Genomic DNA, 20,398 nt, shown 5'->3' with positions numbered 1-20,398 from the left:
CAATTGTCACAATTATCCTGTGTCGTTGAAGTGTAAATACATGTGTCTTCGGATTGGTATGATTGAGATTGCAGCAATGTATAGGATAATATACCGAAGTGAGCGTAAAATATAGTACTAAGAAAAAATCCGGCCTGTCAAAAGGTTGTACACCCGAAATTTGGCCCGCGACTAGCAAAAGGTTGCCGACCCCTGATCTACGGCAAGTGATGACGTGTATTGATCTGATAAATAATTTAATAAAATGATGATGATAGGACGTTACAGATTTTTTGCTTGGTGTTTCTGCGGCATAACATACACCTACTCATGATATACATATACACGACCTGTACCTATGCCGCTGGACGACTAAAATGAAGATAGCCTTTCTACCACCCGTCCATGATATCCCTGTAATGCTGAGCACGAAGCGGGGAAGCCATGGATACCAGTGTTACTGATCAAGTCTTTCGTCTGACCTGGCTGGGGATCGAAGCCACGAAGCTGCATACTTTTCCATTACACTATCTTGTTGGTGGAGCAAGTAGCAAGCTAGCAACCTACTCGAGTAGCCTACTTCATCATAGACCACACCAACGCCACTAAGAATCTGATCACACCATATATCAATACAGCTTAATCCTCAGCCGCAACCCTTTCCATACCCCACGAGAATAACAACTGACAAAAGGTATAATACACATCGTAACACACTTGTGATTGGTGAGCACATATTTCTACATGAGGCAGTGCGACAGATCTTCCACTGAAAAACAGGCGGAAACTCTTAGCTAATCAGGCTGAGGATAATGCCGCTAACGCAACAATTGCAGTAATACTGATGAGGATATTGATACCAGCAAGGCTGAGAACGTAGACATGTATGCCACTCGGACAGCTAGAAAATTTTCAGCTTTTCTGAATTACATTAGAATTAAAATCAAACATATTTTCCAAATTAGATTAAAATTAGAATTATAGCTACACATTTATTTCCAAATTAGATGAGAATTAGCAGACTTGGACAACTAGAAAATTTCCAGATTATTTAAAGTTTTTTTTTAAAACAATGCAAAACAAATTTGACGCAATTCCAACCCGTAGAAGTCAAGTTGTTTGAGTTTTTCATTCAAATTTCTGGGATTACCCACTGTCCAGTGTCCAGGCTATTTTAGCGAATCCAAAATTTTCAACTGCAAAACTTCGCTTCTACCGATTGGAGCAAAAATTTTGAAGCATCGTTCATTTAGACAACTTAACCATTTCATGAGATTGACAGCATAAATTTAGAAAAAAATTTTTCAAACTTCTGCGCGTTCACATCTACCAGTTGAAATCGAGTAAAATTTGGTGTGCAGCGTTTTTCAGGCAACGTAACAATGTAATTAATGAATCCCCGGGATCCGAAAAAAAAAGTAGATTTGGAACAACCCTAATGCCCATTTGCTCAAGCATAGCGTTAATGTGCTCAAATAAATGAGATTAAGTTTTGGAAACGTTCTTTAAGCTAGAGGCCATATCTTTTAAATATAGGCCGAATATATTGGGGTTATCGGTGAAGGTGCTAGTTATTGGTATTATTGGTATCGCCTTAAAAATCACGATTTTGGAAGGGCTCTACACCTAGTAACCTACGTTGTCAATAAGTCAACCGTTCGCGTCAGTTTAGAAAATGGTGCGAACTGATATGCAATGCGAGTTTTCGCAGCAAATCCAATATTTTGAAATGTCTTCACAGCAAAATCGTGCAGTATTTAGACCATGCGACCAGACTAAAATGTCATGTCTACATGTGAAGCACAGTAATAAATCATTACTCCTCGCAAGACCCAATATTCCAAAAAATCTCTCCGCCGGATGAATTGGTTTGCTTCGCACACAATTCCCGTCTCGCGTCGTTGAGGAAGAAACGATTTCTCGTGGTGAAGTTCTGTGCGAACAAAAGATACGTCTTGTTGTCGAATTAGAGCGAAATGCCGGTATCTAAGTCTAGTCTAATTGTTGAAATGTTTCTATGCGTTTCTGAAAATGCTACAGGTGAACTGTACAGAGCAAAACGAACCAAGCTTGCTGTGGAGACACTTTCCATTTCGTGTTAATGAGAATATACACGAAATGAATTTCAAAATTTAATTCAATTTCCAAGTTTTTTAGTTATAATTCTAATCTAATTTGAAAAAAATGAAAATTTTCAGTGGTCCACATTCAGGCATCATCAAAACACTACCACCATTTGTGTTTTGAGTTTAGACATTCATCAACCGCGCAACGCAGCCATAGTCTAAATTAATTTCTTCAAAACAACCCATCTCCTCGAGGCATAAGATCTTGAACTAGCGCTAATGCCATGTTTGACTCATACCAAGCAGACTTCGTGTCTAGAACGATGCATGTCAAGAATGTGCAAAATGCTCTCGGCTTGTAATTAAAGGCGGTTTTAGAAATGATCTGCAGTCTACATAACAATAATGTATAAAAATGCAGTATTTTATCTTGCAACTGGATTTTCTTTTGAACAGCTATGAAATGTCTCTGGTATGTCAAGTTTGAAGATTTTTAGCCAAATGCTGAGCATTTTCACATTAAGCAACCCTGCCAATTATCAGGTACAAAAATGACCAAAAGTTCAACTTACCTCGACAACAGACCAGAAACGCGATAGGTCCTAGGTCATGATGTGAGTTTCGTTGAAGAAACGTTACAAGGCGTATCTGAAGTCTGCAATTCCTAAATTGGAGAATAACATGATAAGAGTGAATGGTAATGATAAGAGGGAATTTTGAAAAAACAAATGTTCTAAATTCTGATAGAGTATTTGGGTTAAATCTATGCACAGTACATATGCCAATATAACAAGGATCAGATAATCTTACTCATGTTCAAGTGTCAATGCACATAAACATATGCCAGTTACGGTATAGATTTAGATAGACCCTGAGTAGCTTACTATTAAACAGAAAAATACTTTGTTACTGACCACCGTAGTATTGCCGAGCAGAAGAACTAGAACTACTCGCTTTTCCAAATCCGTAACTACATACATTTCAAAATACACAGCTAGAACTATAACAAAACCTACTCACTTTCCAAAATCCGTAGCCAAATACCTTTGAAATGCGGAACTAGAAATGGGACTAGAACTACACACTTTTTATAATGTGCAACTAGATGTAGAACTACATACTATTCAAAATGTGCAACTAGAACTAGAATTACTCAAAAAACAATAGTTAGTCGACCGTCAACTTAACTAGATTGATAGCTTGAACAAGTCTATGACAAATGGGTGCATAAACAAATTGAAAAAACGTAGATAACACAGGAAACTAAAAATACCTTAATCTGCGGCTTCACCAACGACGTAGTCACCAAATGACTCTGAGCAAACGGAGCCGGATCCTTCATCAGCCCTTCCAGAGACGAAGAAGAGCATGTCGAACTAGCAGGAGACGAACATCTCATCAGATCCGGATTGCCGATCGTGTTCGCAAAGGGGTGAAGGGGAGATTGAAACGGTGATCCCACATGACCGTCACGTGGCTGTGTAGTGACACCCAAAGGGTAGCTTGTCGGTAGGAAGCCGACTGGCTGCAGCGGGTTTGGTGATATGTTGATTTCGTTGACGCTGTCCACTGAGCTTGAGGATAAACTGAATATAACAAGGGGTAATCGTCAGCAAGTAGTTGAGAGTACACAAGAACATTGTAGATTAACATTACATTGGTATCACCAAATATCTTGTTAACAACATATTCGACTAATCCAGAGCAGGGGTGGGCAATTATTTTCATCAGCGGGCCAAATGAGAAGTAGAAACTACGTTGGCGGGCCGAGTGAATTTTTAGCTATATTATCCAGCGTATTTTAATTTTATTTCTAAATTACATTGTTACGAAATGCTGCTCAGTGAATGTGTTGATGTTAGGAAATGAGACAGTGACGGTTAATTAAAAAATATCTATTTGCCGTCATGATTCGAAACAATGTAAAATATGGTACATTCTAACTCTCTGTAAACCCCTATTCACGCTCTTCTATTAAGACTCTAAAATAGTGGTTCTTAGACCTTTTTAGGCACACCTCCCTCAATGAAGGTAAAATATGTCGCGCCCCTTATCATGATATCACAAAATATATCGAAGTGCAACCAGAATGCTAGCAATCCCAACGGATAGTTTGATGGCATTGAAGGTAATGGCTGTTGATGAGAGAATTCTGAAATATCGAAGTCTGACAATATACAGAGCAACAACAAGAAGCTGGCAGTAAAACGCGCGGAGCGCGAAAAAAAATTCATTGAACTTTTGCTTCGCGCCCCCTTCTGATACTTTAACGCCCCCGATCAAGAACCACTGCACAGAAATGCATATGCAATGGTACAAAGCATATTTTCTTGGTCGCTGCCTTCCCAGCAGTGTGCCGCTTGAATAGCCTTGATTTCGAGCGATGCTTGCGGTTTTTCTGAAGTTCGCCCGCCCTTGACCGAGTGTTTAGTTTTTTTGTCATAAGAACGAATTTAAAATTAAAATCATTGATCTCGGCGACATGCTGCGCAAAAACGAAAAGGACGGGTTTACCCCGCACTCCAGTATACAAGTATCTAGTGCTCTAAAGTCTAAACCTTCTTTGAATTCAGTTTCCGGTTTTCTATTTTTGGCATGCCCGTCAATCCTTAGTGGGTGATAGATATGGTGAGTCGTATAGTGATCACAGGAACTGATTGACATTTGACTTGTTTTACGAATTAGGGATTCGGAAACGCATCACGTAACAATTTGAAACACATGCCATATAATGCGTAATTGACAATGGCAACAAAAGAAGGTTTGAACTAAACTATATGGAAAGAGTGATTTCTTGTGACTTTAATTGCTACTCATACTTTGCCACATTGCCTTTATTGTGAATCTGGATTACGGATGCGAGGTTCGTAGGCAGCGTAATCGTGGCATTTTGATTGAATATCGCGATCTGCATTACATGCATTGTATAGTAGTGATGGATTTAGGAAGAAAATTTAAACATACTCATTAGGGTTGTCCAAAATTTGGAAAATCTTAAAAATTCTCCGTGATTGTGTCTCATTCTATAGATTACTGATAAAAAACAATGATTAGCCTGAAAGAAACTTACAGAAATGCCGTTAAGATTTCGGTCAAAGCGTTTGAAAGTAGTTGCTCAAGAATGGGCGTGCCACCGACCATAGAACGTCGAGAAGACTAGTAATCAAATAACCACGGCTCTTGATTGGCTAATCGGCTATGTTCCAATGATCATGGAAGCAGCAGCTTGCTGATTAGGTGTTCAAGAAGTCTGCTACCGGCGGGGATTCTGAGTGCGCATCGTTAGCATTTTGGCACGCGATGATTTAAGATTAATTCAGGACATGTTGAGTTACGAAATACATGATGAACAAACAACACCTGCTTCACAGAAGCTTTTACAGCATGACTGCTTTATTGTGAAGGAAACGGCTGAAACCTACATGCCGTGTTTTCATCGAGATAAAGCAAAGGCGCTTATGCAAGTGTTGAGCGAATTCACCGTTTCAGTACGGATCCATCATCAGTGAATACAAATATATAAAGCTTAACAATGACACTATACTTTGTGTGATGTTATTGGGCTGAAGATGTAGTATATAGGTGACGTTTTGAATGCTCTAGGGATCGGCGGAATCAGCCGGTTATGCTTGGCACTTATCAGATGCTTACAGCAAATTGAATGCACTTGTAGGCGTTGTTAAAGTCATTAACGATAATGCAGAAAAGAGGTGGTAATGTACGCATACTCGCACTGGCTATGCTGGATATGGTATGCCAAAGTCCTTATTGATCCCGCTGAAAAGAGGTGTGAAGAAAAGCACAGACTATGCTGCATATAGTATCCAGCATAGTTTAGATATCATATCCAGCATAGCCTGTGCTTACCTTACACCTCTTTTCTGTAGCATCATTAAGGACTTTGACAACCCTTATAAGTGAATTCAATTTGCTGTAAGTATAACTGCCAAGCATAACCGGCCGATTCAGTCGATCCCTAGAACCTTCAAAACTTCAGCTATATACTACAACTTGGGTCCAATAGGATCACACAAAGTATAGTGTCATAGTCAAGCTTTATATTTGTATTCACTGATGATGTATCCCTTCCTAAACGGGGAATTCGTTCACCACTTGCATAAGCGCCTTTGCTTTTCCTCGATGAAAGCACGGCATGTAGGCTACAGCAGCTTCGTTCACAATAAAGCAGTCATGCTGTAAAAGGTTTTGTGAAGCAGGTGTTGTTCGTTCATCATGTATTTCGTAACTCAACATGTCCTGAATTAATCTTAAATCATCACATGCCAAAAGCCAAAATACTAACGATGCGCACTCAGAATCCCCGCCGGTAGCAGACTTCTTGAACACCTAATCAGCAAGCTGCTGCTTCCATGATCATTGGAGCATAGCCGATTAGCCAATCAAGAGCCGTGGTTATTTGATTACTAGTCTTCTCGCCGTTCTATGGTCGGTGGCACGCCCATTCTTGAGCAGCTACTTTCAAACGCTTTGACCGAAATCGTAACGGCTTTCCTGTAAGCTTCATTCAGGCTAATTGTTGTTTTTCATCAATAATCTATAGAATGAGACACAATCACGGAGACTTTAAGATTTTCCAAATTTTGGACAACCCTAATACTCATGTATATATAAATGTATAATATACTCATATTGAGATATTCAATGACTAGACTGGATATTCGTACCTGTGTGATCTTGAAACGGCGTTCTTCGAAAAAAACGTAGTTACAGGCAAGGCGGCAAACGATTCACCGATTGTGGGGATGGTTGACATTTGCTGATGCTGAGATCCAGGCAAGAACATTCTCTTTGGGGATGAACCTCCTTCCGAATCGGAGTCATCTACAATTGAAATCACGAAAATTATTCAAAAAACATGATAACTTTAAGATTATACTGCCGGCTGCCGGTATTATTGTATCCAAAATAGAACAATCCCGTGAGGCAAAGCGTAGTTTATAATTTTGGGCTTTCTTAGATGGACCATGAGCCCCAGTAACAGGAAAACCAGAGGACAATCTTGCTCGGAGTTTACTTACATTTTCTTTTTATAGATCCAAGAGCGCTGGGTTTCAGCACACACGGGCTTTGACTTCGTCTTCTCCTATTAGAGCAGAACAATTAATTTTTTATACACGACATTTCTGCAGGGCTTTAGACTACAGTGAGTACCAATGCTCAGATGAAGAAATGGTCCATACATTGTTGAAACGCAAAGATTCCAGTTAAACATGAGACGACGGTATTAATTTACAACTATGGTAATCAGCCCACCAAGTCAAGCATGATCTCTATGCTCCCAATCCGATTGACTACACAATAGAATAACATTTCAGTAAATTTGTAGCACTTTCAGCTAGTAACACAAGTTAAATAGTCAAATGAGGCTGCGCTGTGCAAGGGTACACGAATTCTTTCCTGAATCTTTTTTACACCACGTCCCCTCTAAAAATTTTGAAATGACAATCACACACCACCCCATGTTTTCAGCCTCTTGCAAAATAAAGAAAGTGATTTTATTTTTAAAAAACTGGTTTAGACTGTAACCGATAGTTAGAATAATAAAATGAAATAAAACATGATAGTGCATTAATCAGGTCGGGAACCCAAGCTCTAATTGATGGAAAAGCCTGCAACTTTTTGCAATTGAGAAAGAAAACTTTAATGTATTTGGCGGACAGACAGGAAAGTTCAATGTAAAAGCGTTCTTACGTTACAAAAGTTCTTCTCGTCGGGCTAGGCGACGGGCTGAGACTGCCAGGCCTCAAATACTGCGCTGGCAGCTGCACTTGCTGCATGGAAGGTGAAAAACATTGCTTGCCGCTTGATACAAACGCCAAATTTCGCGTCGGAGAGGGAGGTAGGGGTGATAGATTGAGGGGGCCCGTCGATATCGTCAAGGGCGACGGTACGCCTCCCCCTGATGAATGGTGGGCTCGTTGCGGATTGGTTGTGGAGAAATCGATCGCCCGATTTGAACTTGACTTGTTACCATCTGAAAAACACAAGAACATGTCAAAAACATTCGGCACACACGATTGAAAAGGAGGAAACATAAGGCTGGGCAAAATCGAGTGCTTGAGTCATTCGATTTCGAGTATTAAATTATTACTCATGACGTTACAAGAGGTAAATTTGTGCGACCACAAAGATACAATGCCATTTCTGCGCCACGTAAAGATAAGTTGTTTTTTTTCAACCCAGGGTTGTAACCAAGTAACAAGGCTCTGAGTCACAAGTCAATCTCACTTTTATAGTTTTGACTCGAGTCAAGTCAGAGTCCAAGTCGGCGAGCAGACGGTCGAGTCCGTGTCACGGTATTATGACTCGAGTCCGAGTCCAAGTCATTGTGTTGACTGCTTAGTTTCCAGTTAAAGCCTTATTAAACCTACTTTTCATAAGTCTGTTTGGTGATATCGAATGGTTCGCATATAACATACTAATTTGCCTCACTTTTAGCAGTGTCTGGTGGCATTTTCAAGTACCAGCACCAATAGACGAAACCACCATAATGTGGTTTCGTAACTATTCTTTGAAATTACAATGAAATGTCGGTCTTGGCCGTCTGAGTCTCGAGTCATATGACTTGGTTCGAGTCATGCGCAATGACTCGAGTCATTTCCCTATTTTGAAAAAATGACTCGAGTCAAGTCGAGTCATCAGAAAATCTCTGATTGAACCATACCTACTTCATTGGACCACTTCACAGAAATATAATTTCCACTTTACAGCATTTGCTTCCACATCAGGAAAAAAACATATAAACTATAAGAACTCAATCGATCCTTGATAGTAGGCAATAGGCATACATGTAATTAAAAGTGGGTTTCCCCGACTCGAACGTGTGACACAATGAAAAACTACAATTGAGCATGGGACGTCATAACTCAAATAGTAACCCTAATCCTGTACCAAAAATTACCCGTTCTCAGTGACCTTCAACTCCCTTTAGCAGAAAACTGCCCCTTTTTCCACATATTGTCCAATATACATGGACCTTGCACAGTACAGTAGCACTTACTAAGAAAAATAACTTACATGGCACTGAAACAGGATTAGTTGCAGGCAACGGAGACCGGGGCATGGTTTGATCGGACAGTGGAGTCTGTAGATGAGGTCCGTCCCCGCTCCCAGATATTGAGCCGATTGTGCCATCAGACTGGAAAGAGATAGTTGACAATCAATCATTGACAATCATTAGCATACAACCAGACTCAGATAAGTAGATAGCTCTAGTCGAGTCAAGCTCGGTGTACAGACATTGGCCGTTCTCATGTTCATGAGAATTATTTATGATTTGTTACGAACTGAAGTTGATTTTTGTTGTAGGTATTTCTTTCGGAAAATTAAATCCATTTCCAAGTTTTTTGCGAATTCAGTAGCCTAATACTGATTCTAATCACATTTCGAAAATCTGAAAATTTTCTAGTTACCAAACTCCGATATAAACAGCTCTACACTTCCGCGCCAGCTGAAAGGATATGACTACTTCAAGAGCCACCTTTATTAGTTTCAATTATCCACATACTCTTTTGGTATGGTTAAAAGACTATTATTGCAATTATGTGTTGCTGAAGTGCCCACTGCCCATGCTTTCGTTATTTGAAAAAAAAACTCAAAATAGTACCAAGAGCACCCAAATCCAAAAAACTAATTCATGTATCATAGGCTTTCCAAGATGACTAATTTATATTTGGTGTCATTGTCAGTAGGCCTAATGGTTGATGTTGCTTCACCATAGCATTAGGGTGGAGTGAAAAATGGAAAATTTTGAATTTCAAAACGGACACTTGATATGTGGTGCCAAATTGAAAAAAAATAATTTCTATAATAATTTTGCGCTCGTGCACCCTCTAGTGGTCGTGCAATTGCACCGAATGAGCCAAAAATAGCCAATTTTGCTATATATTGATTACCGCTTATGCTGGAAAGCTGGTTTTGGGCTTAAAAGATGCGGAAGCAACAAGTTTCTATTTCACTTCCACAGAACTTTGTCTTAAAAATGAACAGAAAAAAAGTTACAAGCAAATTATTGATTTTTAGGCTGTTTTTAGGTAAAATTAGGCACTGAAGCAGGGGCTATGATGCCAAAAGCTTGTAGTGATTGATCTTATGACTGACAACTCCTTATTAAAAGCACATAAATTGCACTTTCATATTGAAAACACTAAAACATCAATTCTATAATAAAAAAGATATATTTCAAATATGGTTTCACTGCCAGAGTATTAGTATGCACAAACTTTAAAATTTTGTTTCGTAATAAAGGATTACATCTGCTTTCGAGATTTCAGTTTTTGTGTGATGAGGCCATCTCTACGTTCAAATCCCGACACATGGGCAATGGGCATATGCTTCGGTCACCACTTTAACGTCTGTTTCCACTGCCTGATTGTGCCAAGGATGATTTATCACTAATTGTCATGACCTTAGATTTTCCAGCTCGAGATATGAAAAGTTTTTTTGATTGCTGGTGGCTGTTCTGCATCTTTTAGTTTTTGATTGCTGGTGGCTGTTCCGCATCTTTTAGATGCAAGTTGACAGTTTGGTGGTATGATTTGGCATTGATGTTTATAATTGGGATTTTGAACAATGTGATTCTAGTGTCAACGTTGTTTTTAGGTTTCGGTTCATTAACATATCCTCCTAAGTCGTCAATTGGAATCTGATATTCTGTTTGATCTGCTCATAGTTGTAGTTTTGCAAGTCTGAGGCCTTCATCATCATCACCGAGCATTCCCAGATGTGCAAAACATGCATTTTGTTGTAGCAAAGATAGTACAAGGTTACGAATTGTGTATTAGAAAGCTTTTGTAACATGGGAAGCTATGTTGCAGAAGTTTTTAGCACCCTCAACAATGGAATTGGGCCTTTTTATTTCAAACCATGACGGAAAATAAACGTCCATGCAGAATTGAGTAAGATAGTTCAGATTGCCTGATGGATGACTCTGTCCCACATAGAACATGTCAAATTTTGAGGTCCTATACATAGCATACATGTGCGACAGAGTCATACATCAAGCAATCTGAACTATCTTGCTTAATTCTGCATGGAGTTTTATTTTCCGTCATGGTTTGAAAAAAAAGGCACAATTCCATTGTTGATGGTGCTAAAACTTGTGCAGCATAGTTTCCCACATTACAAAGCTTTCTGATACACGAATTCGCAACCTTGCACTACCTTTGCTACAACGAAAAGCACATTTTGCACATCCGGATAATGTTTTATGGGAATGCTCGGTGATGATGATGAAGGTCTCGGAAGACTTGCAAGATTACAACTATGAGCAGATCAAACAGAATACCAGATTCCAATTAGCGACTTTGTAGGAGGATATGTTAATGAAACGAGACCAGCAGCCACCAGCAATCAAAAACTCGCCATGTCTCGAGATGGAAAATCTAAGGTCATCTCCTCAAACATCCTTGGCACAACCAGGCAGTGGAAAGAGCCGTTAAAGTGGTGACCAAAGCATCTGCCCATGTGTCGGGATTTAACCGTAGAGATGGCTTAATCAGAGAAAAACTGAAGTATCAAAAACAGATGGAATCCTTTAATATGAAACAAGATTTCAAAGTTTGTGCAGACTAGTAGGCTACTCTGGTAGTGAAACCATCTTCGAAATATATCTTTTTTCCATAGAGAATTGATGGTTTTGTGTTTTCAATATGATTTAGCAATTTATGTGTTTCCAATATGGAGTTGTCAGTCATAAGATCGATCACTAAACGCTTTTGGCCTCGTACCCTGCTTCAGTGCGTAATTTTACCGAAAAATGGCCTAAAAACCAATAATTTGCTCGTAACTTTTTTTCTGAAGATTTTTAAGACAAAGTTCTGTGGAAGTGAGATAGAAACTTGTTGCTTCCGCATCTTTTGAGCCCACAATCAGCGTTCTAGCGGAAGCGGTAATCAATATATAGCGAAATTAGCTATTTTTGGCTCGTTCGGTGCAATTGCACGACCACTAGAGGGTGCACGAGCCCAAAATTATTATAGGAATTATTTTTTTTTAATTTGGCACCACATATCAAGTGTCCGTTTTGAAATTCAAAATTTTCCATTTTTCACTCCACCCTACCATAGCATAAGCGGTCAATCTCAACCAACTTGACTTAACGGACATCATATTATGCAAGAGAGCAAATATCATTTTTCACCAAACCTCTATCTTACAGTATTGTGATTAGTGATTACTTTTCCATCTCAAAACGACCTAATTATTTGATATGTAGAATGACATGATGCATAACAATTGAGAAGACAGCACAGATCAATCACATATCATTTTGTATACAGCACATATTTCAAACCAAAATTGTACAGACAAGGGATACCTTCAGGAGAACGAGGTATTAAACAGTTTTTGACATGAGCTACTATCAAGAAATCATGATCAATTTGCAGAGAAGATTCACTAGAATTTAATGACTACATACATCTTGACAAAATTATATTTCAGACCAATGCATCTGCAATGCGACTACTGGTCACATAATGCGCATTGCGCAAAGGCAAAACATATTCCTAGTCACACAGAGAAAATCACTAAGTCTACTGGCTACTTGCTAAAATTGTTAGGTTACCTAATACAAATTTTGAATTTATTTAATAAAATAAATACCATGTAAAATTTTTTACATTTTACTGGCTAACCCATGAAATTGTTAATCTGTCTGAAAAAACGATGCACAACAAATTTGGGTTAATTCCAACCAGTAGAAGCGAAGCTATTGACGTTATAAATATAGTATTTACGGTGGGTGGATGACGTGGATCTATTATGCCACCGCAAATACTACTTTTTTCAAATCCTAAATTTTGTACTCTAATGACTTCGCTTCCACTGGTTGGAATTGAGCTCAAATTGGTGTACAGCGTTTTTTTCAGGTAACCTAACAATTTTATCAAGTAGCCAGTAAAAGGTTATTTTTGAACAGCCCTAATAAATATATATAAGTCTACAGTAGCGCTAAAAGATGAAATATTTCTGGGTCTTGAGACATGAAGTCCTGTAGAGTGTACCATTGATAGAATAACTGTCACTTTTACCAGATGCTAATTCTCACACCGTTGGTTATCATGAGCTGGTAGATTGTCCTCATGATTACACAAAATGAATGAAAGCTATACTATTAAAGTATCAGGCAGAATATCACTCAATATAACAGAATATCTGTTTTCAATCAGATAGTGCTCAATTGAGTCAACATGATCTTTATAACCAGCTCATAGCTATTGGTACCATTAACTGCATCGATTTACAGCCCCATGGGACTGCAATGTCCTGATTGAAGATAGATTCATATCCTTGATAAAACACGCAGATAAGTTAGAGTGGGTATTATAGTGGTACCAAAGTGTTTAAATTGATGGCCTGAGAAAGCTAAGTAATCTGCAGTTGAATTGACAAAGATAGGTCGCACCAAGACCACGGTAGTCAATTGAATGAAATACATGACTTGAAATGGTTGTTCAAAATTAACTTTTCTTCCGGGATTCCGGGGTTTCACTGATTGAATTGTTAGGTAGCCTAAAAAATGCTGCACACCAAATTTGGCTCGATTCCAACTGGTAGATGTGAACGCACAGGAGTTTGAACATTTTGTATTTATATAACAAAAAATTTGACACAATTCCGACTCGTAGATACGAAGTCATTTTGGTTTTTCATTGATAATTCTAGGATTACCCATTGTCCAGGTTATTTTTGCGAAGATTTTCCACTGCAATAACTTCGCTTCAAGTTGGAAGTGAGCAAAAATTGTTAATCCTCGCTCTTTTAGTCAACTTGATAATTTCATGGGGTTAACAGTAAAATTTGAAATTTAATCAGCGAATCCAATAAATCAAGCTAGTTTAGTGAGTGAATATTCGGATAAGATCTGTAGTCAATTAAATGAAATACATATACACATTGCTTTACATTATTGTACCATCTAGGTGTCACTGCATCAAGTCAGTTTAGAGACAACATTTCTTATTTATATAAGATCTGTAGTCAGTTGAATGAAACACTTAGCCTTACATCAACTGTACCACAGGTGCCATTAAGCTAGTTTATCAACAACATATTTAGATAAGATCTGTAAATATAATGAACACATGAATAAAAAAGAGTATCATGCGACACATGCTGGATTACATAGCCGTAAAGTCACACTACCAAGTGCCAATGAAATGGCAGATTCACATTTTCGGCACAATCAGGCCAAACACATAATTATTTTTGTATGCATTTGTATTTCTGACTGGAGTGACTATTAATTTATTTACAGTATATTACAACACACTGAACTGAAATAATGCTCCAAATTCTGTCCATTTTTTAGAGCTAACAAAATCTTTTTTCACCGTCCCCCAAATTTTGAAGAAGTATTCATCTAACATTACAGAACTAATTTGCGAGAAATTTTTTAAAAATTATTAGCAGATATCTATTACAGTGTGCAGCCCGAGGGGCTGTGTTTTACCTACGTGCATGTGCTTAATTGTGTGGTTGTGTTTAATTGTTAATCTGTGGTGGACAAGAATACGTCATTCAGAAGTTTTGCATTATAAAAAAAGATACCAAATCTGTGAACTTTGCCGAACAGCATAAAGCTACAGAGCTATACTTTAGACCAGTGGATTTTCATGAAAATTTCCCATCATATCACTGAATCTTTATCAATGAAACCGGCAGGAAATGACACACCAATTGAATTAAGCAACACCGGCTTAAAACCCATCCTATCTTTAATCAACACTCCTCAGTTTATTTCAATATGAATAATTTAAAACCTCTATCAGTTCCCCCAGGCTATTTTTCCAATCTCCCACTTTTCCAATTCCTTTTTGAGAGCAACTCTAATCATGCTCTGAAAATAGACTAAAAATTGAAAACTGATTGGATTAAAACGGATATATTCAAAAGAAAAGGTAAAAAATAAAACTGATGAATCAACTATATCTTTCCAGTTGAGTTATAAAGGAATAACCCAAGATCTAACAGAGCATGACAAATATCATTATCTATGATGACATAGAGTGCTATGGAAGAACTGCAAACTGCATAATAGCAATAAGGTGATTGCTCCAATTCCATATATTCTTTTGAATAAAATATGCAGGGGTTCATTTCATTATGAATATGTTATTCAATAATAATTTATGATTCATTTTCAATTGAGAATGTATTAGTGCTAAACACCACGTTGCATAGAGATTTCGAATGCTAGTCTCAGTTTACATGAGCGGTTTGTAGATGTAAGCACAAACTTGATCAGACCCAAGTGTGATCATTATCAGCAAAATCTCTTCAATCAACAATATCTATCTCCATCATAGCCTATTCATCTTTAACCGTGCAATAGGGTTGTTGAAAAAGAGTTAACACAAAATTTTAAAACTCCTGTGGCTTCACATCTACCAGTTGGAATCGAGCAAAATTTGGTGTGCAGCGTTTTCTCAGGCAACCCATCAATTTGATCAGTGAATCCCCGGAATCCGGAAAAAAAGTTATTTTTGAACAACCCTACTATGCATTAGTGCAGAATGTAATAAGATTATACAACGAGGGATCGTTTCAACACTTAAGAACCTGCCAATGGCGAGAATTACTTTCGTATGGAGCATTCCACACAACAGATAGGCACTAAATACTTCCAGGCAATTGAAAATCTTTGAACATAAGCACACTTAAGCCGAAAAGCATATACAATAGCCGCGTTGTACGCGTGCGAGTAACAATACACCTAATACCCTTTCAACACGAGTAACGTGAGCAAGATGATCTTCCCTCGAAAGGGCCACAAAATACACAATTTATGCAATGAAAAATCCATACAAGCGCTGGCAAATAGCTATCGGTGTGCCGCAAAACGATATCAAGAGCTACGACATCGGACATTGGCACGGCAACATTTTAGAGGTCATGACACCTTCACTATAACAATATATCAAAACTTTATCGATTTATTTGCTGTCAAATTGTTGGCAATCGGCAAAATAAGCTTTATTCCTGAAGATGGTGACGAGCTAGTCGGTTTACCAAGTAATGTTTTACATACAGACTAATAATTGAAAATTCACATAAGGATGGATTGAACACTTGACATTTCGCTAATGCATTCAATATATCCCGTTCAGACTTGTTTCCTGATTACACTAATTAGAGCGGAATGGTTGTGATCCAGTTCAAATCTAATTTGTAAAGTGTATCTATACTCTAATTTTAATTCTAATCTCAAATCGCTACAGGAGAATTGTATTGTGCGAAAATAGCCAACCTTTGTGTACAGACATTTGCCATTCTTATGCTTATGAGAACAATTTCTGATTTGAAAGAAGCTGAACTTTATTTTTGTTGCAGGATATTTCTTTTTGATTCGAAATTTAATTCAAATTCCAAGTTTTGCGAATTCAATTATTCTAATTCTAATCTAATTTGGCGAAGCTAAAAATTTTCTAGTTTACAACTGCGGATATTACTATATACCCACACGGCCACGGCCCGTGAAGGCCTACCAACAACATTTGGCGTAAACACTCTATTTAATGTCTCACATTTTTATATTATCAATTAGGCGAATAATTTTGGGAAGTCCTCATTTTAGGAGCACAACCATCCAACTTTTTTAAGATCGTGTCTCTCTCAAACAAACGAATGCCTTTTACGATTATCATCATAAAATTCAGAAGGCAATGCTATTGTATGTGTTACATGCTTGAGGTGATTAAAAAATACATGTAATAAACAAATGAATATTATCAGTAGAGTTTAGGCTGACACTGATTCCTGAGTGTATACTGTATATATATCTGTTTTCATCCGGCCCAGTCCAGTACTGTATGTCTGAAGCTGATGATTCAGATAAACATATCCTTGCTTAATTTATCCCCATGGTATTATAGTAATCAGTGATGCACGCATGTCCAATGATCTCATCCAACCAACGATTTTCCACATATTTGTCTTTAACTCTGTGAGCAAATTTGAACGAGACAGTTTCCGGATTAAAGATTACAAACTTGAATAGTTGAAGATGATTAGCAGCAGTATGCACAGCGCAATGGTTTGTGGACAATGGAAGCCAGGTTGAAAATGTGATGCTTGATCAACATTAATAAATGTGAAAAAATTTGAAAAGCAAATATTCTATTCGGCAAGTATTGGCGATATTCATAAATGATTGGTAACAGAATCAACCGTGCGAAAGGGTGAAAGAACCCCACCCTTGGTAAACTAGACATTTAAAGGTGCACTGCACTCTAAACATGATGTGTTCTCAAATTAAAGTTTAAATCGGGAGAAAATTTGTGGCCGCAACCATTTTCTTCAGAAAGCCACTGTAAAGGAACTGCTGCTAAATGAAAATTCCAACTATCCCCATTCCACGCTCATTTGAGACCACACCATATTTAGAGTGCAGTGCCCCCTTTAAATAAGCCAATATAGGTCACTAATAAAAGGTTTACCTTACGTGAACATCTCACAGTAAGTAACCACTACTCAAAAATTACTGATATAATCTTGTAGCTGACATCATCGGCTAAGCAAGGTTGTTAAACCAGGCCTGGAAGATTCTGGTGTACGTCTATCACCAGTAATTAAAGAAGTCTTTATTACTTCAATATAAGAGCAGAGTAGTATTAAGTATATACTAGATATCACAAGTGCTAGAGGATCATTATCAAACAGTCAAATAATACATAAAACAGAAACTACATATCCCCATACAAGTCAATAGATCAACTCACCAAAGATAATTCTTCACAAGTGTGATTTATTAGTATAGAAGTCTGCACCTCTCTGTAATAAAAGATGAACATGTTGCATGACGGTTTTCCCATTAAAGGTATTGACAATTCAGCATAATATGGTACCTAGAGGAATTAGCAGACTGCAGACACACACATATATCAGCTATTTCGACCACATCAAATGGACAGCAAGTTGATTTTTTAACTAACGACTGGACAAGGATCTTTAGTTTGCATGTACTTGAGGGTTTCTGAAGATAACAGGGAAAATGCCCAGGGGTTTATACTTAGGTTAACTTACAAAGTCATCAACATGTGACCTGTTACGTGTTACAGTGTTAAACATCCAACAAAGGAGTTTGTGGGTCACAGTATTTACAACAGTTGAAATCGGTTCATAGATACCACACATATTTCAACATGCTCAGAGAGCAGACTTGGACAGTGAAATGTCAGTAATCTAATTATAATCTAATTTGTGAAATATTTCGATGATCTCATTTTAATTCGAATCTAATTTCTGGTTTTGCTGAAAATGCTACAGCAGAACTGTATAGTACGAATATAAACTCTGATTTGATTTGAAATAACTTGATTTTTGTTGTATTTCTTTGCGATTTGGAATTTAATGCAATTTCCACGTTTTTGCAAATTCATTAATTCTACTACTTATCCAGTTTTGAAAAAACTGTAAGCTGAAACTTTTCCCGTTGACCAATTCTGACAGAGAGTACAGTTCTTTGTAAAAGTCCGTAGCCTACCAGTGCATAAGCAGAAATAGAAAACGGTTACCTTTCATGGGCAGTTTCCTTGTGCTGAATACCTTCCAAACTTTCCTCCTATAGATAATACATCGATATTAGTGGCCGTTAAGCAAACCACGTAACAAAAGCCGCAGATGTGAATAAAAAATAGGCGTACCTTTTTTAGTTGATAGAGTCTGGAGGTTGACTTGGATGTTGCACTCGAGGGTGACTGTAATAACATAGAACACAGTTCAATGGATAAATACCATATCTGATAGGAAATAATTATAATAAGAAAACAGATATTAAAATATATAAAGAATATAATGGAAAATAGAAAGGGCATACCACAATATATATCCTCATAATAGTTTTAGGGGATTTCAAGGGAGAATCATTCTCCATTATTTGCCATCTGTGACGTCACATTTGATATACAAAGTTCTTTTGAAATATGCGGGCGATTACCCCTGACGAGTGTTAGCCGAACATATTCGGGAATATTTCAATATGAATAAAATTTTCCATTCAATATTCTAACGAGTGCCGAATCTAAGTTTAATCCATTTTCAAAGCTTTGAAACAGGTGGAAAATAAGTCGTTTCATCCGATAAAACACAGCAAATAACTGAATTCCATGAGCTATTATGGATCGAGTGTTGGGCTAATTAGGCAGATGGCATATCTGAGAGTCAGAGCAACACAATAAAAACTATTTAATTGTATATTGAAGTTCTGTACCTCCAAGAAGCTCTTATAATAAAAACTTTAATTCACAATCGTCAGAATGGACATTAGAACTTTATGATAGGCCTACAGATTGGTCGTAAAATCCTTCTTCGAAACAAATGAAGTGATCAACTTTGTTTGCATAAATGCTAGTTATTAGTTTTTGGAAATGGACTGGCGTCGATCATTAAGAATGCAGAGAAACTTTATTTTTAGGCCTGCGCAGTATTGCCGGACGTACAATTGCACCAAATCTGTGGAAATAATCCATGGGAAAATACTCGAATATCAGATCTCCTCGTTAGTTACAACCCAATCACCACGTGGTATTGAAAACGTCTCAATTCTCCAAATATTTTTGTACAGGATAATCAGTATCCAGCAATTATGACACAAACGCTCAAGTTCCATTTCGAAAAGTAGAAATATTTACGATCATCTGGCAGTATGAAAATTGGAAATTAATCTACATGTCTCAATACACCGAAATTGAAATTTGCAGAGAGGTTAAAAGCATTAGTCTTGTCATGAGGAAGGTCAAATTTCAACTAGTCTAGCAGTATATTGAAACGGATCAAAAGGATGCAGGAGTGAATCAATATCCTCATATCGTATTCAATCCTGCCATATCACATCAGCATGAATGAATCTTTTATACAGCCAGCATAGTGTGACGTCGCTCATTTACAACTGCCTATTGTCCAGTGCTTCACAGAGGTGACTACTGTTGCTAGTATACCCCTACACAGCATTGTATGAGTACTTTTTATCAATTCTCGAACTGTAAATCATGGTCAATGCCTTCCTTTTATCAACAACTCGCAAAAGTTGACTCAACAGTAACGTGACAATCAACATTTTAAAAAAAGAACAGAAAGTAGAGAATATGGGAAAGTTGGGCACCATTTTATGGGTGATTATTACAAAAAGTGTGATGTCATTCACATGAATGCGGAAATGACATTTCAATGAGCAATACACAATGCACAATTGCACATTCACAACCACAAATGGTTTCAGCAACAAAAATGAATGATCAATTTTAAGGAAGTTTTCATACTATCTCTGCACCAGTTATGTTAGGATCTAGTAAGTAAGCAATAACCACTGCAATATTATCTACTAACTATAT

The 20,398-nt window shown here is 37.6% G+C and overlaps 1 protein-coding gene across 2 annotated transcripts in view; it reads right to left on the bottom strand.

Moving 5' to 3' along the window:
* Positions 1-657: 657 nt before the first annotated feature.
* LOC145454992 (uncharacterized) overlaps positions 658-20,398 on the bottom strand; it is a 28,870-nt gene continuing 9,129 nt past the window's right edge. For both annotated transcript variants that reach the window (XM_080332943.1, XM_080332942.1), the window contains exons 4-13: positions 18,713-18,766; positions 18,584-18,630; positions 17,789-17,840; positions 9,084-9,204; positions 7,758-8,040; positions 7,085-7,149; positions 6,731-6,887; positions 3,319-3,631; positions 2,618-2,709; positions 658-1,912 (exon numbers count right to left, since the gene is read on the bottom strand). In XM_080332943.1, the coding sequence (XP_080189069.1) occupies positions 2,653-2,709; positions 3,319-3,631; positions 6,731-6,887; positions 7,085-7,149; positions 7,758-8,040; positions 9,084-9,204; positions 17,789-17,840; positions 18,584-18,630; positions 18,713-18,766 (1,149 nt within the window). In that variant the 3' untranslated portion in view covers positions 658-1,912; positions 2,618-2,652. The remainder of the gene's footprint in view (positions 1,913-2,617; positions 2,710-3,318; positions 3,632-6,730; positions 6,888-7,084; positions 7,150-7,757; positions 8,041-9,083; positions 9,205-17,788; positions 17,841-18,583; positions 18,631-18,712; positions 18,767-20,398) is intronic.

The sequence above is a fragment of the Botryllus schlosseri genome, chromosome 14 (assembly GCF_051294905.1).
Source record: "Botryllus schlosseri isolate E-star chromosome 14, Bs_hap1, whole genome shotgun sequence".
Classification (NCBI taxonomy): domain Eukaryota; kingdom Metazoa; phylum Chordata; class Ascidiacea; order Stolidobranchia; family Styelidae; genus Botryllus; species Botryllus schlosseri.
Note: the sequence above shows the minus strand (reverse complement) of the source record. Positions and strands in the feature narration are given on the sequence as shown.